Source organism: Ovis canadensis, chromosome 3 (assembly GCF_042477335.2).
Source record: "Ovis canadensis isolate MfBH-ARS-UI-01 breed Bighorn chromosome 3, ARS-UI_OviCan_v2, whole genome shotgun sequence".
NCBI lineage: Eukaryota > Metazoa > Chordata > Mammalia > Artiodactyla > Bovidae > Ovis > Ovis canadensis.
The window spans coordinates 212,487,467-212,506,781 of NC_091247.1; the positions used below are offsets into that span (position 1 = coordinate 212,487,467).

At 37.7% G+C, this 19,315-nt stretch overlaps 1 protein-coding gene across 1 annotated transcript in view; it reads left to right on the plus strand.

The window, feature by feature from the left end:
- Nucleotides 1–16,775, plus strand: part of LOC138438339 (ovostatin homolog 2-like) — a 53,268-nt gene extending 36,493 nt beyond the window's left edge. Inside the window, 14 exon segments of the mRNA XM_069586506.1 lie at nucleotides 3,272–3,355; nucleotides 4,330–4,506; nucleotides 5,276–5,357; nucleotides 5,972–6,128; nucleotides 6,805–6,879; nucleotides 7,942–8,107; nucleotides 9,209–9,420; nucleotides 11,089–11,298; nucleotides 11,918–12,042; nucleotides 13,944–14,034; nucleotides 14,396–14,464; nucleotides 15,048–15,150; nucleotides 16,128–16,204; nucleotides 16,632–16,775. Of these exon segments, the coding sequence (XP_069442607.1) occupies nucleotides 3,272–3,355; nucleotides 4,330–4,506; nucleotides 5,276–5,357; nucleotides 5,972–6,128; nucleotides 6,805–6,879; nucleotides 7,942–8,107; nucleotides 9,209–9,420; nucleotides 11,089–11,298; nucleotides 11,918–12,042; nucleotides 13,944–14,034; nucleotides 14,396–14,464; nucleotides 15,048–15,150; nucleotides 16,128–16,180 (1,604 nt within the window). The 3' untranslated portion in view covers nucleotides 16,181–16,204; nucleotides 16,632–16,775.
- Nucleotides 16,776–19,315: the final 2,540 nt, after the last annotated feature.

Below are 19,315 nucleotides of genomic sequence, written 5' to 3' on the forward strand. Positions count from 1 at the left end.
ACAAGACCAGGAGCTGACTGTCGCTCAGATCATGAACTCCTACTACCAAATTCAGACTGAAATTGAAGAAAGTAGGGAAAATCGCTAGACCATTCAGGTATGACCTAAATCAAATCCCTTATGATTATACATTGGAAGTGAGAAATAGATTTAAGGGCCTAGATCTGATAGATAGAGTGCCTGATGAACTATGGACTGAGGTTTGTGACATCGTACAAGAGACAGGGATCAAGACCATCCCCGCGGAAAAGAAATGCAAAAAAGCAAAATGGCTGTCTGGGGAGGCCTTACAAATGGCTGTGAAGAGAAGAGAAGTAAAAAGCAAAGGAAAAAGGAAAGATATAAGCGTCTGAGCAGAGTTCCAAAGAATAGCAAGAAGAGATAAGAAAGTCTTCTTCAGTGATCAATGCAAAGAAATAGAGGATAAGAACAGAATGGGAAAGACTAGAGACCTCTCCAAGAAAATTAGAGATACCAAGGGAACATTTCATGCAAAATGGGCTCGATAAACTACAGAAATTGTATGGACATAACAGAAGCAGAAGATATTAAGAAGAGGTGGCAAGAATACACAGAAGAACTGTACAAAAAAGATCTTCATGACCTGGATAATCACGATGGTGTGATCACTCATCTAGAGCCAGACATCCTGGAATATGAAGGCAAGTGGGCCTTAGAAAGCATCACTACGAACAAAGCTAGTGGAGGTGATGGAATTCCAGTGGAGCTGTTTCAAATCCTGAAAGATGATGCTGTGAAAGTGCTGCACTCAACATGCCAGCACATTTGGACAACTCAGCAGTGGCCACACGACTAGAAAAGTTCAGTTTTCATTCCAATTCCAAAGACAGTCAATGCCAAAGAATGCTCAAACTACCCCACAATTGCACTCATCTCACATGCTAGTAAAATAATGCTCAAAATTCTCCAAGCTAGGCTTCAGTTATATGTGAACGGTGAACTTCCTGATGTTCAAGCTGGTTTTGAAAAGGCAGAGGAACCAGAGATCAAATTGCCAACATCCACTGGATCATCGAAAAAGCAAGAGAGTTCCAGAAAAACATTGATTTCTGCTTTATTGACTATGCCAAAGCCTTTGACTGTGTGGATCACAAAAAACTGTGGAAAATTCTGAAAGAGATGGGAATACCATACCACCTAACCTGCCTCTTGAGAAATCTGTATGCAGGTCAGGAAGCAACAGTTAGAACTGGACATGGAACAACAGACTGTTTCCAAAGAGGAAAAGGAGTACGTCAAGGCTGTATATTGTCACCCTACTTATTTAACTTCTATGCAGAGTACATCATGAGAAACGCTGGACTGGAAGAAACACAAGCTGGAATCAAGATTTCTGGGAGAAATATCAATAACCTCAGATATGAAAATGACACCACCCTTATGGCAGAAAGTGAAGAGGAACTGAAAAGCCTCTTGATGAAAGTGAAAGTGGAGAGCGAAAAAGTTGGCTTAAAGCTCAGCATTCAGAAAACGAAGATCATGGCATCCAGTCCCATCACTTCATGGGAAATAGATGGGGAAACAGTGGAAACAGTATCAGACTTTATTTTTGGGGGCTCCAAAATCACTGCAGATGGTGATTGCAGCCATGAAATTAAAAGACGCTTACTCCTTGGAAGGAAAATTATGACCAATCTAGACAGCATATTAAAAAGCAGAAATATTACTTTGCCAACAAAGGTCCATCTAGTCAAGGCTGTGGTTTTTCCAGTGGTCATGTATGGATGTGAGAGTTGGACTGTGAAGAAAGCTGAGCACTGAAGAATTGATGCTTTTGAACTGTGATGTTGGAGAAAACTCTTGAGAGTCCCTTGGAGTTCCAACCAGTCCATCCTGAAGGAGACCAGTCCTGAGTGTTCATTGGAAGGACTGATGCTGAGACTGAAACTCCAGTACTTTGGCCACCTCATGCGAAGACTTGACTCATTGGAAAAGACCCTGATGCTGGGAGGGATTGGGGGCAGGAGGAGAAGGGGACAACAGAGGATGAGATGGCTGGATGGCGTCACTGACTCAATTCACATGAGTTTGGGTGAATTCCGGGAGTTGATGATGGGCAGGGAGGCCTGACATGCTGCAATTCATGGGGTCGCAAAGAGTCAGACAGGACTGAATGACTGAACTGAACTGATAGCCAATCCACAACATTGTGATAGTTTCGGGCAAACAGGGAAGAGACTCAGCCATACATATACATGTATCTATTCTCCCCCAAATTCCCATCCCATCCAAGCTGCCATGTAATATTAAGCAGATTCCGAAGTGCTGTAGGATATTCTACATGGTCAAACTAATCCTAAAGGAAATTTGTCCACAGGTCTATTTATTTCCTTTTCTTCTACTTTATTGCTATACTGAGGACCTCAGTGACTATTCTGAATATCCAATGGAGGATTATTGTATTTCAGGGCCAGTCTTCATTGTATTATTTTAGCAAACATAAAGGATATTTATGAGGTTATTTTTTGTTGTCCATCTATGACATCAATCTGTCTCAGCCTACTTCTTTCATCTTGTGAATTTTTGCAGGGGTGGGGTGGGTGGACCTCATCTTGCAGGTGAGTGTTGCACAATTTTGGGCAGTGGGAAGTCAAGATTATACCCAAACAGCACATAATGTAAACAGTCCATAATGTAATCTTTGCTTCTGTACTCCTGAGATGAAACAACAATAGAAAATCACTGCCCTTCAATAGCCAGTTTTACGGGCCTCATGAGTATTGCTTTATGTGGTTGATGATGATCTGATTTTTTTTAAATTTCTTATTAACGTAATTTTTTTTTTTTTTTTGCCACACTGCACATCTTGCAGGATCTTAGTCCCCAGCCAGGGATCAAATCGAGTCCCAGCAGTAAAAGCACTGGGTCCTAACCACTGGACTGCCAGGGGATTTCCTGATGATTTGATTTTAATGCCTAGTAAGACTCTCCGAGTTTTACCCTTCATGTGTAATGTTCCATATGTCACAATCAGTAGTTTTTACTTTTATTTTTCATACATAAGTAGTTCAGGCACTAAACTGATAGAGAATAGAGGCCATCTCTAACTTCCAGATTTATATACCATTTTCTAAATGTATTGTTATTCTAAACTAGATCAAAACCTCAAGTTCGTCTCTTCAAACAAGCAACTTATAAAATAAATATAAATAATAGAATATATTTCCTAATATGTTTGTTCCATAAACCTGCTATTGTTTATGAAAGAAAGCCAAACATTATTTGTTTAATTGATATTTTTTCTTTCCAGGCACCAAAGTCTCCAGGCAGGTAGATTTGAATTTGACGAATGATGTCGTAGAAGGATCAACCAGGGCCTTTTTCACTGTTGTGGGTAAGTTGGTTAATTTTTTTGTTTCACAGTGATTTGAAAATCTTACTTGAGGTGGTCTTAAAAAAAAAAAACTTAAAAGGATGGAGAGATTTTTCTTACAGTATCAATTTAAGGGAATTATTGTTGAGGATGATCTCCTATGTTTGCTTCTGCATGGGATCTGAAGGACTTCCAGCACCATTTTCAAATCCATGTCCTTGTGCGATGAGCTGAGAGAGTGTACACAACCATGGGTGAAATAGATAGCTAGTGGGAACCTGCTGTACAGCACAGAGTGTTCAGCTCAGTACTCGGTGATGACCTAGAAAGGTGAGATGCGGGAGTGGGTAGGAGGGAGGCCCAAGAGGGAAGGGATATATGTATACATATATTAAGAGCTGATTCATGTAACACAAAACTGTAAAGCAGTTATATTTCAATAAAAAAATAAATTTTTAAAAAATCTATGTCCCTAGAAGATATTTTTTCTGCTGAATGGTAATTGGTGTTTAGAAAACAAAGAGTCCTGTTATAGCCTGTCCATCTGAAATATTAAGTATACCTTTGGAGATCAGAATATACTTTATTAAAAATGCTGGAAATTTCCTCAGTAACGGATAAAACTGTTCCAGAGAAGTCAAATTCCTTTGTCTCTTATTAACATCTACACTTTGGGCAAAGAGATAGATTACATTGTATAATTCACAGGGTCAGTTTCTCAAGAAACCAAACCAGCAAGCAATCAAGTGAACAAACACACTTTCTTAAATTCCTTCTCTCTGTGGTAATAGGAGATTTTCCAAAACATTTTTCATACCAGAAACCTCTTTTACTTCACCTTCTTTAGAATAACTTCATGAAAACATTCCTTGTTTCCATCTTTTAGACCTATTTTAAAATGTTCTTTCCTTCCACGATGCCTCTTTCACCTATTGTCATTAATGCTGAGATGCCGAGTTTAACAAACAGTAACATTCTGTTTGTCGTGTTTTTAGGGGACATTATAGGACTTGCAATACAGAATGTGGAGAATCTTTTCCAAATGCCCTATGGAGGGGGAGAACAGAATATTGCCCTGCTAGCATCTGATACCTACATCCTAGACTATCTGAGATCTACTAAACAACTGACAGAGGAAGTTAAATCTAAAGCTTTATTCTTCTTATCTAATGGTGAGAAGATTGAAGTAATTTCTGCCTATAATAGATTAAATAAATTATTACTAATATCAAGATGTCATAAAGCTGCTATTATGAGGTAGTCTCATGGGGAAAAACTATGTCTGAAGAACCGAGTCACTCTGAGCCCTAGCTCTATTTTGGGGGAGAGGGGGTTGTTTGTTTGGAGGCTTTTTTGGAATTCAGTATCTGTATGGTCATTTGGCTTCACAATTCACACATGTACTGTTTCACATTATGACCTCAGTTTTTTTTTTTTAATGCCTAATATTTTGCCAAGCTACTTTGTTAGTGAGTTTTGTTATTGTTATTAATGGTAGTTATAAACAGTTCATTTATCAACTTCTGTATTTGTTTGCTCGATTGCATTCCATTGAGATGAAGTGATTAGTTTTGTATTTAGAAATATCTTGTAAATGTGATATCAAAGAAAGGTTCAGGAGTATAATTTATTTTATTCTTTTTTTTTCTTCAGAAAAATAACGCTGAAATAAAATAACCCCAAGAAAAAAATAAATGATTAGTAGTATCAGACAAATATTGAGTTAGATGTAGTCACATGGAATATCTTACTTGTCATTAAAACCCTATAAGGTAGAAGCTATCTTTTCTCCCTATGGATGGAGAACCTGAGTTTCAGAAATTAAAATTGAAATGATCATCTAGTCATTTATGTCTAATACCAAAACACGAGGCTATTACTACACCATTATTTTTCTTTTAACTTTCTTAAAGAATAATTTCCTATCATGTTGTATTTTAGGTTATCAGAAGCAGTTGTCTTTCAAAAACTTGGATGGTTCCTATAGTGTGTTTTGGCAGAGGAATCAGGAAGGAAGCATACGGTAAGAGATGAAAATTTTATTTTAAATAATACAAGAATGATCTGAGGAGGACTTGTGAGGGGCTGAGGGGAATTGTGTTTGGTGGGGATTTGAAAGCAACACTTTTGTGTTTCAAAGTGAGTTCCTAGAGGTGAATCAGATAAAACTAAAATATTTGATTATTCCAACTTTAAAGCAACAATGTACTGAAAGTCTCATAATAGATTGCTTAGATGTCTGGTCATTTAATGACACCCCCACCAATACTTCCACAGTTTGTGGTAAATGGCACATCTTAGTCTGTCTCTCTGAGCCCCAAGTAGATTGAGGAAAGTAAAACTAAAAGGCTTCAAAGCACCTAATTACACACATTCCATTCTTTCTTCATGCATGAACAATCTGATGGATTCTATAGAAATTTGTGTGTAAACGTGCTGGAAATTAACATGCTCTTACTTTCACATATTTACTGACCCAAAGTAAAGAACTGCTGTCAATCAAGACTTGTTACAGTCGCTCTCATCCAGATTAGATCCACCCATGACCCAAAGCAATCAGTGATGATGGACCTGATGGGAAGCTGACATCATTTCTTTCTTATCTAACTTCTCTCTAACTGACAATTGGCTTTACAGGCTCAGTGCTCTTACTTTTAAGACATTTGCGGGAATGAAGAAATATGTCTTCATCGATGAACTGGTTCAAAGGGAGACCTTGATCTGGCTTGCAAGCAAACAGAAAATAGATGGCTGCTTTAAAAGTGATGGCAAGCTTTTCAGCAATGCCTGGGAGGTGAGTGATTCACACAAGTAAGCTTTCCTTTCTCCTTTGCATTACCTGCCTTATCCAGCTCCTGAGAACATGAGTACACTTCTTATGAATATTACTCCTTCTGCTGCCTTAATAGGCTTGTGGTATGTAAATCAAAGCCATTATGACTGCTGCCTGCATGTTATCCTCAGCCTACACTGAATTCCTCTTGAATCTATTATTTGCCTTACTGTTTTCAGTCCTTTCTTAGAACCAGTCTCCTTGAGTAGATAAACTGAGAATAGGTGAGAGGGGACTGAAAAAGAACCTAGAGAGGAAACAGTTTATAAATTTGAAGCCAAACATTATTCATTTCTATTTATGGATGGTAAGCCAGTTCAGGAAGAGGATTTCCTAATTTACATTGTTTCAATGAAGCACTGATCCAATACCTCCTTAAATCAAAGCACGAGAACCTCACTTGCCTCAGGTCAAAATGCAAATGGAATGAAGTCTGTCCTTGATAGACCTATTCTTTCCCTTTTCCAGTCCATATTTAGATATATCACTTGGTATTCTCCATATGCTGCTCTGTGGCCAAAAAAAAAATTAATGATATTTGTCCCACTGTCTCTTTCCTATCTAGTTTCCCTTCAGAAGGATAGCTGTTCTTTTGTGCTCTGCTGTCCTATATGACTTATGATTCCTTTGTGTTTAGGTTGGAGATGAAGAGGACATTGTACTCACTGCCTATATCGTTGCTGCATTCCTTGAAGCTGGACTCAATTTCACTGTATGGGTCCCACTGTCTTTTAGTATCAGTCAGCTAAATGCACATGAATTTGACTATCGATTCAGAGTGATTTAAAATTCCTGGACTGGGTGAAACATCAAGAGAATAATTAATTCACTACCACTCTTTAAATTAACTCTCCCAAAATTTTTTTTATTCATGCGTGCTGAGTTGCTTCAGTCATGTCCAACTCTTTGAGACCCTATAGACTGTAGCCTGCCAGGCTCTTCTGTCCATGGGATTTTGCAGGCAAAAATATTGGAGTGGGTTGCTATTTCCTCCTCCAGGGCATTTTCCAGACCCAGGGATCAAACTCACATCTCTTAGGTCTCCTGCATTGGCAGACAGGTTCTTTACCTCTAGCATGACCTTTTTGATTCATAGAAACTTTGATGAACGCTATTGAGTTTTTCCCTGGAGAAGATATATGTATGCACACTTATACAAGTGTTTCATACCATTTTGGTATCCATATATCTCCTGAAGTTCAGCTATTAATTTCAGATTAAGAACTCTTATTCCAAGTATAACTGCAACCTGATATTCTGTTTGTCTAACCAACTCAGTATGCAAACATTTTCAGCTTAAGTGTGGCTCATCTTGGCTGCCTCTCAATCCAAAATTCAGATTATCCAATTGTGAAATCTATTTTTGAAATAAGATCCTAGGAATTTTCAGGGTCATTGGTATACCTCAAAAACCATCTTTAGAAATACGAGCTCCTATTTTGGGCATTAGTGTAAAATATCTTAGGTCTAAAAATAAATATGTATACTTTGCCACATAGAAAACATTTACATCATTAGCTGAAATACAACCAGTCAGACAAAGATTGCCATTTTCATACTACTTAAATTTTTTCAAATACTGATAATCCATTAAAAATGAATTTTAATGATATTTATAAAATATAATTCACATGTACAGAAATGAACAGGTTTGCATGTAAAATATACTTCAAGGGTGTATTATATACATTATAAAGAATGATTAGTTTAAACAGTCAAGTTTACAAGTAAGTATTCAAGCATCATCTTAAAATGAATTGTTCTTCTTGACTAGTTTCCCACTCTACGAAATGGGCTCTTTTGCTTAGAAGAGGCCTTGGAAAATGGTGTCAGAAATGGCTACAACCTTGCAATTCTAGCTTATGCTTTTGCATTAGCTGGAAAAGAGGAGAAAGCGGAATCCTTACTCCGGACCCTGGATCAATCTGCTACAAAATTAAGTAAGTATTATTATTCATTTTTGCTAATGGAGGGGCTTTCAGGCAAATAATCTGCCTGAAATGCAGGAGACCAGGGTTTGACCCCTGGGTGAGGAAGATCCCCTGGAGGAGGAAATGGCAACCCACTCCAGTTTTCTTGCCTGGAGAATCCTATGGACAGAGGAACCTCATGGGCTATAGTCTATGGCATCGCAAACAGTCAGACACGACTGAGCAACTTTCACTTCACTTCACTTCACTTCTTTCTTAATAGAGATGACCCTAAGAATAAACTGATGAAACTGAGCAATCACATAGGAACCCTCTCTTTTCTAGAATGCTTCTATTTATCTTATGAAATTTCTGAGTGATTTTTTTAAAAAACAAAACATTATATATTTTCTAGCTTCCTCTTTTTCTTTTCTGCTCATTTCTTCTCAAGTGAGTGAAGTAAAGAAAATCAAGTGCAGTGGCTGCAGATAATAAAAACTGCTTGTGAAACTTTGGCCTTGGACTTAAGGTCAAAAACGTTGACCTTAGGAAGTTGCTCTCTGAAGTTGCCTTAGTTCTCTAGGGCTGCCATAATATTGGGTTGGCCAAAAAGTTCGTTTGAGTTTTTCCATAAAAACCTGAAAGAACTTTTTGACCAGCCCAATAAAATACACTGTATTGGGTGGTTTAAATGACAAAAATTTATTTTCTCATGGTTCTAGAGCTAGAATTCCAAGATCAAAGTATCAGCGGGTATGATGTCTTCTGAGGCCATTCTGCTTAGTTTGTAGATGGCCGTTTTCTCTAACCGTCTTCACATGTCTTTTCCCATGTACATGCGTTCCTGGTGCCCCCTCCATGAGTTCAAATTATCTCTTTTGATAAGGATACATTTGTTGTTGTTGTTGTTTAGTTGCTAAGTACTAAGACCCATCTAAATGGCTTCATTTTAACTTATTCACCCCTTTAAAAGCCCTATATCCAAATACAGTTCCATTCTGAGGTTCTAGGTAGTAGGGCCTTGAACATATGAATTTTGAGGGGCACAATGAACCCACAAGAGAGGTCAAGGATGGCATTTGCATCTTTCTTTACATAGGGACTGTGTGAAAATTTTTCTTTTCTTCTCAGACAATGTGATATATTGGGGAAAAGTGAAGAAACTTGAGAAAAAGGCATCTCCACTCTTTATTCCTCGGGCACCTTCTGCTGAGATGGAGAAGACTTGCTATGTGCTGTTGGCTATCATTTCCCAGAAAAACCCTGACCTGACCTACGCTAGTAAGATTGTTCAGTGGCTTGCCCAACAGATGAATTCTCACGGAGGCTTCTCCTCCCCTCAGGTGATTGGTGTGGATCTACTAAAATAACCACAATATGTTCAATGTAAAAGTTGCCACTCTATAGTAATATAGATAATATATTATATAGATATATATAATAAAAATACCAAAGGTAGGAAATACCTTCTGAGACAAGGAATATTTGCTACTATAAATCATCTTTATTGGGGTTTAGTTGCTTTACAATGGTTTGGTTTCTGCTGTGTGATGAAGCAAATCAGCTATATGTATACATATAGCCCCTCCCTCTTGGACCTCCCGCCTACCCCCACCCCAGTCCACCCCTTTAAGTCATCACAGAGCACCGAGCTGATCTCCCTGTGCTCAGTTCAGTTCAGTTCAGTCGCTTAGTCGTGTCCGACTCCTTGCAACCCCATGAATCACAGATGGCTGGATGGCATCACTGACTCAATGAACATGAGTTTGCGCAAACTCCCTGTGCTCAGTTCAGTTCAGTTCAGTCACTCAGTCATGTACAACTCTTTGCGACCCCATGAATTGCAGCATGCCAGGCCTCCCTGTCCATCACCAACTCCCAGAGTTCACCCAGACTCGCGTCCATGGAGTCAGTGATGCCATCCAGCCATCTCACCCTCGCTATCTATTTTACACATGATAGTGTATATATGCCAATCCAAATCTCCCAATTCATTCCACCCCTTCTTCCTCCACCCCATGTCCACACATCCATTCTCCACATCTGTGTGTCTATTCCTACCCTGCACATAGGTTGATCTGTACCATTTTTCGAGATACCACATGTATGCATTAATATACAATATTTGGGGTTTTTTTCTGACTTACTTCACTGTGTATGATAGTCTCTAGGTCCATCCACATCTCTAAAGGTGACCCAATATTTAGTCAACAAGCATTTATTGGGCAGTTCTTGTATACCAGGAACTCTACTAGGAATTTTCTGTGTATAAATGAATAAAATAAAATCCCCTCTCAGAGAATATATGCCTGATTTATATCTCGATTTACACAGTAAAAATAGAATGAAAGTCTAGAAAGGATGGTTGTTATAAACACAAGAGCCCTGACAATAAGAATACTTTGGTCAAACCGTTACTTCATGTCAGCCAAGAAGTAATATTTCTCCCTAATTCTGTGGTCTATACATTGGAAAAAGCAAATGAATGAATAGCCAAAGTAATGAGTATCAAAAACAATGACTTATATCCTTCCTTAATAGGCAAAAAAAATTAATGCAAAGAAATACAAGTTTTATTCCCACAAGGAAAATAATTTCCTTCCTTCCTTTCTTTTTTTCAGTCTTAGTTTCTAAGTAAAACCATATGTTAGTGAATCTCCCAACATCCTTTCTGGATTCTGACTTCCCATCTTTGAAGACAGTTGAGCATAAACATTATCTATGGCAACCAAATTACATAACACCTTAATTTTTAGAAAAGATTGAGCAATATTTCACATGGATATTATAAAATTATTTAGAAGACTTTTAGATCTAATTAAGATCTGTTGAAGAAAGTGACAACAATTAGCACAAGAAAATGTTTTCCCTGTTGTTTAGAATACTGCTTCTTGGTATTCTGTTGACATGTCAGAAATATTTCTATGGGTTGATTTAAAGTTCATGGCCACATGATGACGGATATTGCATCATAACAGAGTTTGGAATGCTGCTTGTACTGTTCTGTGCAGGATACGCCCGTCTGCCTTCTTGCCATAACCCGCTACATGAATTTAATCTTCTCTGATGATCAAGTCACTGTCAGCTTAAGCAGTGAAGAATTCAATGAGATTTTCCAGGTTAATGGTGATAATCACTTATTGGTTCAACGTTCAGAACTAACAAAAGCAAGTGGACAATATACAGTAGATGTGGAAGGACAAGGTTGTGCATTTATCCAGGTAATGGAATTCTGTGAAGAATATGAGTGTTTTCCAGTGAAAAACACAGACTATCTTTTCAGTTATGTACAAAGTGCTATTTTACTCTTGCATGTTTTCATGATTACCTTTTCCTTCATTGATATTTTCCACTCAACATCTGAAAACTGAAGTTATTTTGTAAAAAGTTACCTACTCTTAAAGATAACTGGATAACTGAGAAGTTTCTTGAGGAATGTTAAAGGTTCTTGTGTCTTCTGACAATCAAATGATTATATTTAGCCTTATTCCCTGATAATGAAGTTATAAAATAAAGTGCATTAATAATGGAAATGAGGGCTTCCCTGTTGGCTCAGTGGTAAAGAATCCACCTGCTAATGCAGGATAGGCAGTGGTTCAATCCCTGGCTCAGGAAGATCCCCTGGAGAAGGAAATGGCAATTAACTCCAGTATTCTTGCCTAGGAAATCCCATGGACAGAGGAGCTCAGTGAGCTATAGTCCATGGGGTTGCAAAGAGTCAGACACAACTTAGTGACTAAACAACAACAGCAATAATGGAAATAAGAAAAAACAATAAGTGCTTCAAGTGATAGATGGATGGATTTTTTTTTTTTTCTTACACTTTGCTATCCTTTCTAGGCTACTGTGAGGTATAATGTGCTACTACCTAAGAAGGAATCTGGATTTTCCCTTTCCTTACAAATAGTAAAGAAAAACTCTTCTGATGTATTCCAGAGTAATTTTGACCTGACAGTAACCCTCAGGTAAGTGTTCCATTTTGATGTCAACTTTCAGGTTAGAGAGAAAGTGGTGCATCAGAAAAGAATTATTTTAAACACTAACAAAATATCAAAAGCACTAATTTGAAAAGACACATGACTCCAATGTTCATAGTAGCATTATTTACAATCACCAAGACATGGAAGCAACCTAAGTGTACATCAGCTCATGAATGGATAAAGAAGCCCATAAACGGACTTGGAGGGCCTTATACTAAATGAAGGGCTTCCTTGCTGGCTCAGACAGTAAAGAATCCACCTGCAATGTGGGAGACCTGGGTTCGGTCCCTGGGTTGGGAAGATCCCCTGGAGGAGGGCATGGCAACCCACTCCAGTATCCTTGCCTAGAGAATCCGCATGTACAAAGGAGCCGGGTGGGCATGTCTGGGAGACTAAGCACAAAGCACATGCTAAGTGAAATAAGTCAGACAGAGAAGGACAAATACTGTATGATATCACTTACATATGAAATCTAAAAAATGCAACAAACTAGTGAATTTAACAAAAAAGAGGTGGACTTACAGAAATAAAGAACAAACTAGTGATTACCAGTGAGGAGAAGGAGGAGGGGGAATCTGAGGATGGGGGAGTGGGAGGTACAAACCACGGAGAGTGTAAGATAGACCCAAGGATGTTCAGCCCTGGGGGTTATAGCCAATATTTTGTAATAACTATAAATGGAAAGTAATCTTTAAATTGTATAAAAGATATTTCTATATTATTAATGTCAATAATCACATGTTGATGGTACTCTCTGTGCCCACATCACAATTTAGTACATTTTCAACTAAATCAAAGGTAGAGTTATGCAAATATAATCTGTACCGTATGCAGTTTGAAAGCTTCTGACACATTAATCCTTCAGCAGTGCTTCTACCTTTTTGTGTGTCAGTTTTGCACAACAGAGATACAATTTTCTTTCTAAAGACAAGCATGAGTGGGCCAAAAAGAGAAAACCCGCTAACATTTATTTAATCATTAATATAATTGTACACAAAGCAAAATTTTAGATATTTTTCAGTGTAAAAAAGCAAAGTAATTCTCTTGAATTAAAATATAATTTATAGGTACCGAAGAGTTTTATTCTTGGTTAATGTATGGAGAAACATTGAATAAAATTAGTTTCGGGGATTTTTCTCAGGATTTCAAAATGAAAATCTGTTGAACACTAATGCTAATAATATAATACACAGCTCTCAACTTGATGTCCCAACAATTTTATCCAAAGTTGTGGGTACAACTTAGAAGATCTCTTGGGGGCATGTCTGTTGTATGATTTTGCCAACATCCTGCTTTTGAGATATGAGCCTCTTCTAAGTGTTGCACAGAATCTAAGGCTGACATAAGTATGTGTGCTGTGCGCAGTTGCTTCAGTCATGTCCAACTCTTTGCACCCTTGTGGACTGCAGTCCACGAGGCTCCTCCATCCTCGGGATTCTTCAGGCAAGAATACTGGAGTGGGTTGCCATGCCCTTCCTAGGTGATCTTCCTGACCCAAGGATGGAATCTGTGTCCCTTGTTTCTCCAGCATTACAAGGCATATTTTACCCACTGAGCCTCCATATGTGTAATATAAATTTAAAAGTTTTGTCTATAAGTTCTGACTTTAAAGCCTCAAGCAAGTTTAAAAGCAGGATTTGGGGAGATTAGGTCCATTCATTCTTTACTCCAATTTATGTTGCTTTGAATCATCTCAGCCAAGATCACTCTAACTGTGCTTGTTTCCAGATATGTGAGAATGACTATCTTCAGATGTTTTTTCTCCAGCTTTTGCCTCTCCTCCAGGCTTAGAGCCAATTGGCATCAATATACTCATATCCTTGCCATAAGGTTAAGTCACTCTTCTAAAATGATGTCTAAGTTAGCATTTTGTTTTTAAATTTCAGATATACGGGAAATCACAATAACTCCAACATGGTCCTTGTTGATGTAAAAATGCTATCAGGATTTACTCCAGTCATGTCATCCATTGAAGAGGTAAGTAAAAGAAGCCCAGTCTTTCAGCCTCCAAAAAGCAGTAATGTGTTGATGAAACAGTTGGTTAGCAAAGCCAAGCTGTGTAATTCTTCACTTAAACAAACATTCACAGTTCACACTCATATTTTTGCTAAACAGTGGTGGAATGGATTCTTGATTTATAGCAATTAGAAGTCATTATTTCCAATAGTTTGTAACCTATTTTTTAAATTTAGTTCTGACTTGTGTTTATGAAAACATCATGCACAAGGGAATTTTCCATAAAACAACTTCCTGATACTGATTAGAGAAAAAGCATGAAACACTGAATTCTGGAATGCTGCTCTTTCATATTTATCCCTCCCTGCCAATTTCCTTAAAGCTTGAAAACAGTGGCCAAGTAATGAAGAGTGAATTCAAGAATGACCATGTTCTTTTCTACCTGGAAAATGTAAGTTGACAATAATTTTTTCTCCATGGCTTTCTTTTTCTTTTGAGGGTAACTGGATGCTTCAATTTCTCATAAATATACATGATAGGGCTTGTCAAAACTATGTGAGATGTTAAAGGTGATCAGTGTTCTTCCACACTAATTGTCTTTTCCCTCTTAAATACTATGCTATTTTGTATATACCTTGGCTAACTGGATGCTTCTCAAGTTTAGAAGCATCATTTCCCTGTTCTTTTATTCCCCACAGCATCTAACATAGTCTGGTCAAAGATGTACAATTCTTTTATAATTTGACTTGAACTCCAGCAGAGACTGGCACGAGTTTCAGACTCATCCTTTCTATGTATACATCATTAACATCCACACAAATGCCTACATTTTTCTAATATTTTCAACTTTCTTGTACCTTAATATAATCTGTGAAACAACATTTTACACAATTTAATATTACTTAACTCATTATTTTGCCATTATGTAAGATCATTACACCTTGGATTTATCATAAACTTCTGAAAATAATTTGCTCTGCGGTTTTATTTTTTGCAGGCCTGCTCTGGTGTATTTATAATCTCTATCTTTATAGGTTTCAGGTACAGCAAAGAGTTTCACCCTCTCTGTTGAGCAAATCAACCATGTGGCAAACATTCAGCCATCCCCAGTCATGGTCTACAATTATTATGAAAAAGGTAGGTGGGCAACAACCATGCTTTAAAACTACTGGAAGTTATATCTGTATCTAGGATTCCCTGAACTACTTAACTTTTGAAAATCATCCTTGGTCTTCAATATCTGGGTTTACTTTACATATTTTTTTTTTACTCCATTTTATATACATATGTGTATATATATATATATATATATATATATATATATATATATATATATATATATATATAAACTTCTGACTTGGCCTTCTTCTATTTGCCAGAATTTTTCAACACCTAGAATCCTTTTGATATAATGAGAAGGCACTGCCTTTAATTTGAAATACAAACCAGCTAAGCTTCCAGGTCTTGTTGCTGTTGTTTTGTTGTTAATGGCTGAGACTAACCATTCCATGCTACATCTATGGACTTTAATTTGAGAGGAAGAGTGAGAAATATTCTGAAGCGTTACAGGCAAATCTTGATAGATTAGGTTTCAAAGCAGTTACTAAGATGCTGTTCAGAAGATTTTTTAAAAAGTTCCCTGGAAGGTTAGTGCTATTAATTTCTTGTTGAATGTCATGAGAAGTTTGTCAGCAAGTCTTCAGGGATTTTTGGTGGGGTTTTTTGTCGTTCTTTCATTTTTTTTGGCTGTGTTGGGTCTTCTTGGCAGGACGTAGACTCAGTAACCCTACAGCATGTGGGATCCTGGTTCCCTCACCAGGGATCAATCTTGCATCCTCTGCATTTGAAGGTAGATTCTTAACCACTGCATCACAGGGAAACCCCTGTAAAGCAGTCTTTGAATTCTGACTCTGTCATTTACTAATTGAATGTACTTTGTCAAGTGCCTTAAACTCTGATATGATGTTCCTGGATTTAGAAAATAGAAGGAATTGACTTTCTTGCAGAATTACTAAAAGGGTTAGTAATTACCTAGTGTAATTATATTGTCTGATATCACCTGGTTATAGAAAGTTGGAGATGTAATAAGGATGAACTTTCTTTTTATTTTCCAGATGAATATGCCCTTGCTTCTTACAATGTCAACAGTGTTTCTGTGTCTCAGTGAGATAAAACAAAATACACAAAAAAGGTAAGGAAATCATAATCATCTTGAGTTATTAAAAACACATCTGATGAGAAAATGAAAATCTAAGAAGATAAAACAATAGATGAAGCAAAGAGAAGTCTCTGGTGCTTCACACGGTCTGTACAATTATGTACATTAGGTAAGTACTCTAATAGGACAGCATTAAGATTTTTATTAATGTCTTTAAAATAACTTTAAAGAATTTGAAACTATGTGCTTTGCATAAATGTTTCATTTTTTAAAACTCTCATGTTTGTTTCATGAATTGATATGTTATTAATATGTATGTACATATTTTCTACACATCATGTGTAAGCTAATGTGTATTTGTGAATGTCTATAAATATGTATTTGTTTATCCACCTCTATGTATGTATTTATATGTACATACACACATTTATTTATTGTTTGAACTGTTTTTAAATCCCAGGTAGAAAACAATTTACTTTGAATGAACTCATTCTCCTGTCTCAAACCTGGAAGAAATCTATGAACCACCTTACATTCTGAATAGAGTTCACTCTGCTATGAGTTCTTACCAGAGTTTGTTTCATTAAATGCTGTGATTTTTGCATCCATGTCTCTGATTTTCTTTTTTTCATTACATGATTCATAATTTTCATCCCAGAAAACTCAAGGTTTTGTTTGATACCAATGCTAACAATTTTGCTTTACTGTTGTCAATTCTGAATTCAAGTTTTTAGACAGAATTCAGAGTACTGAATATGAAATCTTCCAGCATCCAGAGAAAGCGAGAGCCCAGATTCCTGGAGAGGCAGAGGAGGAGATCACCTTTAAGAGGACTTCACGTGAGCTTGATGATGTAAAAAGAAACACAGGAGACATAAAACACTCTTTCCAATAAAATAACAAAGCATGTGTGGAGGGGAAAATATACTTAGTCACAAATTAGCTGATGGATTTATTGAATTCACTCACATGATCGAGAGGGTAATCCAAGGACAGTTTATTTCTCTAAAAATGATTTTATTGGTCTGAGCGTATCACTTACTCCTGAAAAGCAATGCTTGTTGTCTGTCCTTTACCTAACACTATAGTTGAAGCAATAAGTTAATACTGAGAAGATGGTGGCAGGACAAAATTGGAGGAAAGAGGGGTGGAAATGAATTCATTGCTCTACCAATTTCAATGCAGGCCCTGACTCTACTAAGACTCTGTTACAGACAGGAAGAAGCTATAGATAAATTCTCCAGTTGTGTTCAAAACATTGGAAACAAAGTGTCCCAGGGTCTATCAGTATTCAACAAATTAATAATAGAGTGACAGTAAAAGATGGTTAGGCTTATTTATTTTATACTCTCTCTGCTCAATGTACCCCAAAAATAGTACCTAAGCTAGAACTGGGCCCTTAATAAATGTATATTTATTGAATCATCCTAGATAAACTACTTATGTCAGCCCATGTGAAGGACTACAAAAGCTTATTTCACTGTGTTAAGAATTCCTTTATACCTAGTTTACCAAAACATTGTATGTCACATATGTAGATAATCAGTACTCATATTTTTTTTGTACTCATTTAAACACACACACCCCAGAATCTATACATATTATATTCAAGGAATCCATTCAAGTACTTGGACCAGGGTTGCAGTGGTGAAGATAGAAGTTATCAAGTTCCAGGTATATTTTGAGGGTAAAATCAGTAGAATTTCCTGATGGATTGGATAAAAGGACTGAGGAAATGGGGACATCCTAGGTGGTGCTAGTGGTAAAAGAACCCGCCTGCTAACGCAGAAGACTTTACAGACATGGGTTTGATCCTCAGGTTGGGAAGATCCCCTGGAGGAGGGCATGGCAACCTACTCCAGTATTGTTGCTTGGAGAATCCCAAGGACAGAGGAACCTGGCAAGCTATAGTCCATAGGGTCGCAAAGAGTTGGACACAGAGATTATTCCCATGCTTACCAGTTGAGCTACTGAGAAATAGATTCCCTGGGCTTCTGCAAGCTTGAATGGCAAAATAGGAATTTGTCTTTGGATGTAGGGAGTTTGTGATTTTATACACTCAAATGGAGATAATAGGTTGGAAGTTGAATAACAAAAACATTGTTAGAAATTTGAGAGAGAGGTCAAGGTTAAAAAATAAATAAATAAATGTGGGTGATGTTAGCACACAGATCATGGATGGGAGGAGTTCACTCAGGCAGTGAGTCTGTATGGAGAGGAAAATCAAGGAGGCATTCAAATATTAAAACACAAAGCAGGAGCAGCTTGAGGAAGAACGAATAAAGCAGACTATGAAGGAGAAACCAGAGGAGTAAAATGAAATCTCTGGCCTCAGTGTACTTTCAGATGGAGCATAAGTGTTTAAAGAAAGTGAAGTTGCTCAGTCGTGTCCAACTCTTTGCGACCCCATGGACTGTAGCCTATCAGGCTCTTCCATCCATGGGATTTTCTAGGCAAGAGTGCTGGAGTGGATTGCCATTTCCTTCTTCCCGATCCAGGAATCAAACCTGGGTCTCCTGCATTGTAGGCGGACGCTTTACCATCTGAGCCACAAGGGAAGCCAATAAGTGTTTAAGCCAATCACATTATCACAGTCTCCTCTGACGGTGACTGGTTTTCACAGGTCAGGTTCCCTGGAATGCAAACCCTGGATGGAGATATGTGTGTAGGGTGTTTATTGGGGACAACTTTGAAGATCAACACCAGTACAGGATAAAGGATCAGAATTGTACAGACAGAAGAGTTGAGCTGCAATGGGTCACAGTAAAAGTTTGGGCCCATAGTGAGCTTTGATGCTGGGGTGGTCTTTTAGAGCTTCTCCTACTTTAAGGCAAGGGACTTCCAAGTGGTGTAGTGGTAAAGAATTCACCTGCCGATAAACGAGATGCAGGAGATCCAGGTTCACTCCCGAGGTCAGTAATATCCCCTGGAAAGGAAATGGCAACCCACTTCAGTATTCTCGCCTGGAAAATTCCATGGACAGAGGAGCCTGGTGGGCTACAGTCCACGGGGCTGCAAAGAGTCAGACACGACTGAGCAACTGAGCATGCACGTGCACATTAAGGCAAGGGAGTCAAGTCTTTATATCATCATGGATAAATAAGAGACAAAAGAAAAACAGTTATTTACTACTTCTTTATGATT